This window comes from Hyalella azteca, unplaced genomic scaffold, assembly GCF_000764305.2.
Source record: "Hyalella azteca isolate HAZT.00-mixed unplaced genomic scaffold, Hazt_2.0.2 contig17132, whole genome shotgun sequence".
Taxonomy (NCBI): domain Eukaryota; kingdom Metazoa; phylum Arthropoda; class Malacostraca; order Amphipoda; family Hyalellidae; genus Hyalella; species Hyalella azteca.
In genome coordinates this window covers 1-9023 of record NW_025946928.1, presented here as the reverse complement: position 1 = coordinate 9023, position 9023 = coordinate 1, and the positions used below count along the sequence as shown (strand labels likewise).

General features: G+C 40.9%; 2 protein-coding genes across 2 annotated transcripts; one reads left to right on the top strand and one right to left on the bottom strand.

Moving 5' to 3' along the window:
- The first annotated feature begins 479 nt into the window (after positions 1–479).
- Positions 480–5743, top strand: LOC108676998 (integrator complex subunit 5-like). Its single transcript, XM_018165141.2, has 3 exons — positions 480–1193; positions 2021–2151; positions 2809–5743. Exons 1-3 carry the CDS (start codon positions 1055–1057, stop codon positions 5353–5355), a joined length of 2817 nt encoding a protein of 938 aa, XP_018020630.1. The 5' UTR covers positions 480–1054; the 3' UTR covers positions 5356–5743.
- A 341-nt stretch (positions 5744–6084) lies between these two features.
- LOC108676997 (nuclear pore complex protein Nup98-Nup96) lies at positions 6085–9017 on the bottom strand. Its single transcript, XM_018165140.1, has 3 exons — positions 8599–9017; positions 7894–8465; positions 6085–7630 (listed from the first exon to the last, which is right to left on the bottom strand). The coding sequence occupies exons 1-3, from the start codon at positions 9015–9017 to the stop codon at positions 7203–7205; spliced, it is 1419 nt and encodes a 472-aa protein (XP_018020629.1). The 3' UTR covers positions 6085–7202.
- Positions 9018–9023: the final 6 nt, after the last annotated feature.

Here is a 9023-nt window from a genome sequence, read left to right as displayed (position 1 = left end):
GTCCAGAAATCAGTTGAGATGAGCATAAGTGTTTCAGTGCGTGAAGAGTAAGGGATATACTATCAAAGTTGTTAGTAGCATTTTCTTACTAAAAATGACCTGGCAACACATCTTGAAAAATGAAAATGGCTGGCGATGCTTTGCGCTAAAAATCAATATCTTGGCAACGCTGCTTGCACCCTGGATGGCTGCCATTAGCGTGATCAGAGCTTTCCCATCATTTGGCAAAAGTACCCAATTGAGCTGCAAGATTGAATATTATTTCCAATATATTACTTAAGAGCTGCAAATTTTAGTCAAATCACTCAAATGTACAAATTTCCATATCTGGAGTTGATTGATTTGATGCCGGGTTGAAGGTGAAGAAGAAGTCATGCCCCAATCTCTTATAACACCTGGACTTGTTTTAATTTTTTAATTCTTGTCTGATTTTTAATTCTGATGCACTGATTTTTTAATTGTTGTCTTCATCTTCTCATTTTCAGTTTCTTTTTTTTTCTATGTTTGTGTATGCTCTCTGCGTTGTCATCCATATCTTGAGTTAAAGAATAAGTGGAGGCTTACCAGCAGGCATGAAATATATTAATATTCTAAAATGCAACTGCTGTCAATGACCCATAGATTGTCAATTTTGAAAACCACTTGAATTATTAATATCAAAGTACAAAAAAGCTAACAATTGTATAACTGAAAGAATTTTGAATAGCTGACTTCTTTTTCAACTTCTGAAAAACACAAATGGAAGTCTGTATAGTATTTTAATGTTTGTTTTTTTGTTTGTGGCTAGTTAATTGCAGTGGCAGTGCCATTAAAACCTCTGGTCATTTAATTAAATTTTTTGGCAATTATTAAGAGTTATCACAATTTTGTACATAAATCTCAAGTTGAATATCAATCATTGATATTCAACTTGCATATAATATCAATGCAAGACAATATTCATTATATTGTGTCTGACTGGGCCTACAGGAAGATTGATATTGGACTTTGTGAGGTAGTTGTAAGAGTGTAATTCTCATGAGAGTCAGCATTGGAGCTAAATAAATCAGTATCAATGATTGTAACTGCAAATAATATTTTGACTCCAGAGTTACATTTGCATGAAATGAAGAGAATTGAGGCTGGAAATGATCCTGATGTTCTTCTTAAGCAGCTTGATGAATTCTTATATGTTGCTTCCACAGCATTGGCTGGTAAGTGATTATTAATCATTTACTGAAAATGATCATATTTTTACACACTCTTGAATCAGGTGTGACTCTGGTTGAATGTATATAGATAATTGCATCTTGAAAACCTGAGTTGCTGTAACTTCTTCATAAATCTCAAGTTTATAAAAATATGCATAATGAACACCTTTCCTATTATTGCACTGCCATCAAAGTATAATCAATGCAATGGGCTGCTGTTAATTTCATGGTACCACATAAATAGGTTGGGTGGTTTACTGCAGGTTTTGGCTGTTGGCCTGTTGATATTTGTTTTCAATTAACAGCTAGGTATATAGGTAGGTAGTCTCTAAAGTACCTATGCCTTAGCCACTAGAGGTCAATAAGGACTCCTGCAATTTTTCATTAAAAATTAATATTTTAACAGTTGCTGTAGAACATTCAGACTCAAATTCAGGCCACTGACTTTCATTACCATATGGATGCATTTTAAGGTCCAGACTCAATGCTGATAACTTTTTTGTAGAGCAAGATAGCAAATGGGAAGCTTTAAATGCATTAATACCTCAATGCTAGTGCCAAAGTTTACAAGCAGGACTATCCTTTCATCACTGCTTTGCAATAAAGCAATATTACTTGATTATATATATTTTTATTATAATAAAGAATTGTCATCATTTAAGATGCTGTAGATGTACAAATACAAGATTATCATTTTTTTAAAAGGTGTGAAGTTTAGGTCATTGAGCTCAAGTGTTTTATTTATGGTCAATTATGTTGTTGATTAAATTAAAATGTGAATAAACAATTTCATGCAATTTTAACAAATTATATATTTTCCCTAACTTCAGGATCAAATCCATCACCCAATTTAACTGGAGAGGAGCTAAACACTGCATTAAGTGCCCTTCAACTTCTGCATACTCTTCCTGCTGCCCGCCCAGCAGTCCTCTCATTTTTGGGTCACCTTCTTGGAAAACAGGTGAACATTATTGCTTATAAATATTCTTTCATGCCTTACCAGCTTAAACTGAATGATATCAAATTATTGTGGATTTTTGAGTGAAATCTTTTTGCTATTTCATTGTTTAATAAGTCATGCATGAAATGCATTGTAAGTGTAAATTACCTAATTAGATTCCAAATTATTTTCTTATACACTTTTCTGCAAATTTGATTACCTAGCTAATTTAAAAGCCTTTCAAAATTTGCCTAAAAATTTTAAATATTCAATGTTATTAGTTCCAAGCAAATTTACTACAATCACAACAAAATTGCTGCAAAGATTGATATTGGAGTGTGTTTTAATTAGTCTAAACTTAATTGCTGAAGACATTGACCTCTTCTTCATTCTGCCACTAGGCCTGTGATTATTTTTTAAATGTTTGTATGATAGATTGGAAATGATTGATCAAATTGAAAAGTTTCTCCTAAGATACATAGCTAATAACTTCATATTATGCCCAAACTGATCAATAAACTGAAAAAATTATGTTTTTTAATTTTGTTGATTACCAATTTCCATTTCTATTGTCTAAATTATGAGTTCTACTTCTAATTCCAGTGGTTGATTTCCCTTGGCAATTTTTGTGATGCTTTCATTGATCAATTCCAGTTTTCATCTGTAATTTTGTTACAGGCACTTCACAAACGAGGTATACCACGGTCAGGACCTTCATCATCAAGCAATGGCAAAGAAAATGGATTATCTTCCTCAGGCACCCATGCTGAGCTGGTGCTGGAGGTTGAAATTGTACTACGAGGCTTGGTTGAGTCTGAACAGATGGTGAATGAGGAGGGCGGTGGTCTGTGGTGTGAACTCATCTGTGGATGGGGTGTAGAGCTGCTGTCTTTATGGGCTGTGGAGTATGGCAGAGTGAATTTAATAATTGAGGAAGTTGTTGGTATGTGGATGAGTTGCAGTGTCGTTCGCACTGTTGTGGATCTCGTGACTTTGTGTGTGTCCAGAGAGCCACAAGGAACTGTTGCACATGTGCTCAATACTGCAATAGTCCATGCACCTGTTTTGGACTGGCTCGTAGCCCATATTGGAGCTACTCACCCTGCCCCTGTGCTCTCATATTTGCTTGACCCAGCAGTGCAGGTCTCGCTGGACTCGGAACCGTTAGACAGAACCACGGCCATTCTTACTCATCTCGCACTCCAGCACAGTAGTGCTGTTGGGCAAGCGCTTACAGCCTTGCTCGAGAAAACAGTGCAGGGTCAGTGTTGGCCCGGGGCTGGTCCCCAACTCTTGTTGCTACTCACTAGATCTGGCCCCTTACTCGACACTCTGACGTCTGCCTTGCCTTCTTTGTTGGCTCCCAATACCCTGAATAAACTGGCTAGCCAAGTAGCTACATGGGTTCCAACGTTCTTTCGCTCTTGGTCAGATCTGAAGCAAATATGTGTTCAGTTACTCCTGGACTGTGCAGGACCATCAATGCTGCTCACGTTGTTGTACGGCTTAGTTCCAGCTCACAATGAGCCCAAGGACAACCTGCCGAGAGTAAATTTATTGCCTGTTGTCAAGACAAGCCTTGCAACGCTGCTTCACAGTCTGCTAGGCGAACTCTGTAAGTTGGCGTACACTCGACGCGGCAACAACAAACCTCGTGTAGCGCTCCTGGTTTCCTTGGCACAACCAACTTCGGGTGCGGCGCTACCATTGACTAATGTCTTGCAATGGGCATTGCAGTGTGGCACACCGGTGGTTATAAGGTCTGTTACTCAGCTCGTTGTTATGAGCTGCAGTCAGCAACATCAACCCAGCGAGGGGGCATTGTGGCCTTATCTGCTTCTAACTTTCCCTCCTAGTCCCGAGTTACTACACATCGTGGCGCGTTTGACTCTGGCACTCATCAGGGAACCTCAGGCTGGAAGTAACCCACTTGAACGACCACTTTCAATCGTTCTGTCCAAGTCTGGTCCCAGTTTATTGAATGCATTGGCTAATGTGCATCTTTTATCATCGGGTCACACCCTCAAGAGTCCTCTGAGCGATGCGGTCATGTCACTACTTCCTCAACTCGCTCAGTTCATTAACCTTCCTGAGATCGGCGATTCCGTTGTAAAGCTGCTGTCAAAAATAACTCTAAGTCAACCCATCTCATTAAGAAACACCTCTTGTTTGGCCAATGCAATAACATGTTATTTAATGGCTACATTAGATATGCAAGACGTAACTCGGAAAGTTGCATGCGCTGGACATTGCGGGCGTTTGTTGAGCCAGCTGTCGAGCAGTTCTTGCGGTCATGGCCTTATTACTCGTCTTATTGTTGAGGCGGTTTTCAGGCCTGAGTGGGCTCATATTTTCGGCGCATCTACTTATGTCGGATCATCTCATTGCACGAAGAAGACGAAAGTATCAGAGCCAAAACGACTGTTACAGGCTAACTACACCTTTGACTCCTGGGTGAAAATTCCTTTGTCGCACACTACTGTTTTTCATGCTGGCACCATCAACGGTAACCACACCGATTCTAAAGTAGACTCTAAAATTTTGTCTCAGGAAGCTGTCACTCTCAACTGCCAGCTTTTGCTGAACATTCTCTGCAGCGCTTCCAAGCACCACGACCACGCTCCACTTACTGTAGCGTTGCTTCTTGTGGAAATAATCTCCCCTGATATCATGTACAATGGCTTTCCTTGGCCCGATGAGAATATAAAATTCACAATTGAGCGTGATCTCACAATAAAGAAAACTTTTGAAGACTTTCCAATTGCGTGGGAGCTCTTGGAATTTGTGGCGAGTAATCGGCCAGCTCTTTGTTATTGCTCTGTGTTGGTCCGAGCGTTGACGGCGTCATACATCGCCTTGTGGTCTACGTCAGCTTTGTCCAGAAGCACGGAGTCGCCCAAGCAACTACGGGCCACGGAACGCTTGTTAGAAATTGCTGTCATTGGCCAGTTCCTGCCGAAAAATATGCACGTTCTGCCGCAAATGATTCGCCATCTGGCGCCCCATGAAGTTGTCGCTGTGTTGCAAGACGTTTGGAACTACATGCGCGACAATACACCTTCGCCAGATCGCTGGACTTTGCTTCCTAATCGTCAACACGATCGAAGTAACCATCACTCCGATCCAAGAGCATTTGATACCTGCAGGCGGCTCGTTCACTTCCACGTGGAAACGCTTGGCCACCTTCTCCCTTCAATGTTGCAACAACGGCCCGCAGCATCGTGACAAGAACATACGGTTCATGAGCCGGGCGACGGCATTGTTTGAAGCTAGCATGGGCACTATTCCGGACGAGAACATGCTTAGGTTGCGCTTTTATCAATGTTCGATTTTGATAGGTTAGCAATCTTACAGCTTCCTAACTGTAGCTTATGTTGCGCACGTAGAATTTGTAGCTTTTCTACATAGTCTAAGAATATTTGCTTTTATTGAAATGGTAGGAATTTGTCGATAAGATTTGCCTCTATATAACTGTGAATAATTTAGATATTAGTTCACCATAATTCACTCTAACATTGTGTGATCGGAAAATTAATCATACCAATTCTCAACTCAGCAACATCAGCTGAAAGCAACATTCATTAATTCTTCCATAAAAAGATGGGGTCTTAAATCTTGTTTCCTTATCATTTCGATGATTTCCGGCCAAGTTCACAAGGCAGCCTGCAAACATACTGGAACTCCGGGAATGCGCGCCTTCGATACCGATGTAACATAACAAATGTGTAACTTTCGCACACTAATTCGGCTCATCACTTCACACGTTCAGATCGCGAAATACCAAGGTATTGCCATTCGAACAGGTGAGAATAATGAATTTAGAAACATTGAGGAACAGGTGAGAATAATGAAGCCATTTCACCACCATAAGCAGTTTGTGATACCCCTCTTATCAAAATTGTTCAAGGATCATGCACATTTAATAATATTTGAGAATGTGAAGAAAAATCTTTATATGATGCTATTTTATTCAATATCGAATTGGGCACAGAAAATAAACCTTAGCACGTATGTAGAATGTCGCATAAAGTGCTGATTGGTATCAGACGTAATACGTTGTGATTAAGACCTAATTTCAAAGTAGAGAATAATCACGGCATGACCTGAAGGGCAACAAGTCATTGAGGGACCACTGAGCAGTCAGGAGAGCTACAATAAATATCACAGTTGAGAGTATCGCCTCTGAAAAGCCGAACCTGCTTATTATACGTGAAAATAAACTTCGGTAGAAAATAATTAAGTTCAAAAGAACAAAAAGAACTACTATCGGAGGACTTGGAAGCTATATACCTCCTGACGGACAGAAAGCATTCATCAAAAGGGATTAACATTTACTGTAACTTTCCTCTGCACACTATTTACACGCTGCACATTAAAAACTTAGAAAGGCATTCACGAAAATAATCCTTATTGCAACCTCAAGAGGTAACGATGAATGAAAATGGGATCTCCGGATAAAGGGCAAACCTGCTTTCAGGAAGATACATTAGTTCCGCAGCAAATATCCTTTACATTGCAGCACAGTATTTTAACAATCAGAGGTCACAAGAGAAGTAGGAATGCTCTACTCCGCCGTACCAAGACCTAATTGCCGATTTCACTCTTCATCGAATAACTTAAATTGAGATTTTAGTCTATAAAACTTGACGAAAAAATTATTGGGTCATAATTGTCTCAGGTTTCAGAAACTCCACCATTCATCAAGTTGCTTAAAGGTTTAATATTTGTGTCATGCCTCTAACACAGAGAACATAGATAAAATTATTAGTTACACTCCTGGTATGTCAGGATATACGCGACTCACGTCTTTTATAGAACACGTGATAAAATAATAGAAAGTACGCATGTAGACTCAAAATATGGAAGCTACAGTGGATTGAGCCAACAAATTGATTCGATTATGTTATAGAAAACTAATGAAAAACTAGTCAAGAAGCTAATTAGTACATGAAAATTACGGGATCTGAATAAACCAGCATTGATTAAAACGCTCTAAAATTAGCTGACAACCGGGTACACAGTCGGTAGATGAATCATTAAATGAATTGACAAAAATAACTGCGGTTAAAACATCACCTTGCGACAGCCGCAAGGTATTGGCGAGTCAACGTATTGAGTTCTTGCAGTGTGCAGTCTTTGCTGAGAGGTAGCGAGGCAATTTGTTTAGCCACAGCAGTGGTGGCAGCCAAGTCATCGCCGAGAACAGCTCTCAGCACTCCGATTACGACGCGGCTAACTTCGGACACACAGAGTCTGTGCTTGGATGTTGGTGTTTGGAGGCTATTGAGCTGTGAGCAGAGCGCTAGTAGTCGCGGTCTCAATGCCTCGACTTTGTCTTTTGAAGGCTGCTGGGATGATTTGATCTCTTCCACGCATTCCAAAACGTGAAGGTAATGAGCGTAAACTGCGCCCCCGATCTTCCAGTCGGACACGTTCACATCTAAGCTGTCAGAGCTTGCCTCGAATGCCATGATGAAGCGACGGAGATACTGGTGGTCCTCTGCCGAATATTACGAATCAAGATTACAAACAATGGAATATCAAGTAGAGTGAACGGGCAGCAATTATGTATTAAATATTAAATTTAAATTAATTTCAAGACAGAAGTATGTTATACAAACTGAAAACATTTTCAAGACAGAGAAGTAGTGTTGATGATTCTGTAATTAATTTAACATACTCGACCATGACATGAAAAACTGGCCCTAACGAAAGAATTTACATGATAGCATGAATAATACAAAGGTCGCAGATGTCACTCACCATTAATGATGGCATTGGGAGCAATGGTGTCGATAAGCAGCTTGTGGGCTCTGTCCAGATCACCAGCCTTGATGAGGTACCAGGCTTCTTCTTCGAACATATCCAGAGAACGAGCAAGAATAGCTTTAGATTCATTTATCCATTGCTCTGGTACTTTGAGAAGATTGATTATGAAAGACTCCCTTTCTTCATATGAATCAAGGTCTCCAAAATCTTGCACCACAGAGTCGTCTACGTCATCGATGACCTCATCTGCGTTCACATCCGCTGAAGGTGTGCGTGGAGCTCGTCGAGTGATGTCTGTGTCCATAGAAATTTCGTCGTCGCCGTCGACGAAGCCAACGTCGTCGTCCATGGCGGGATCAGGGTGGTCACGACCCACGACGTTGGTCATCTCCATGTCATACTGGCCAACGTTCGTTACATCTCTAGCACCAGCCTTGATGTTTTCAGACGCGTTTCGAGCAGCAAGCATTTTTTGGTGGAGTTTTGTGAAAGAGTCGTCTTCTTTCTCAATGCCTTCTACGATTTGTACGTGGCGGCTTAACAATGATTGAACTTCACTTGCACGACTGGAAAAAAGAGAAATAGCATGAAATAAGCAAATGAGAAACATCGATGAGTCAAACAAGTGATTGTAAAAGTGTAGTAGCCAAATTAGAATATTTATGTTCAATTACTAAGAACCATGAAGAAAATGCTTACCACTTCTCTTCCTTGAGAGACATGAGGACGAATACAGCCCAGTGCCAGAGCCCCACAGATTCTAAGTGAGCCGCCATGGCGAGATGCAGAGCATTGCCGACGATGGGATTCAAGCGGTCATAACCAAGTGAATGGATGAGGGCCATCAGTAACCAGCTGGCCGACACGTCAAGAGGATCAGGAGTGACGGCAGCAGGATTGAGGAGTTGGTCGAGTCGGTAGGCGGGATCAGCATAAAGCTTCAGCAAGTGATAGCAAACATCATAACACACGCGCGATGCCGAGTCCGGCAGAGTGTGTTCAGCAAGATAACGAGGCAGCGGTTCCTGGCAGTAACCAGCTGGCCGACACGTCAAGAGGATCAGGAGTGACGGCAGCAGGATTGAGGAGTTGGTCGAGTCGGTAGGCGGGATCAGCATAAAGCT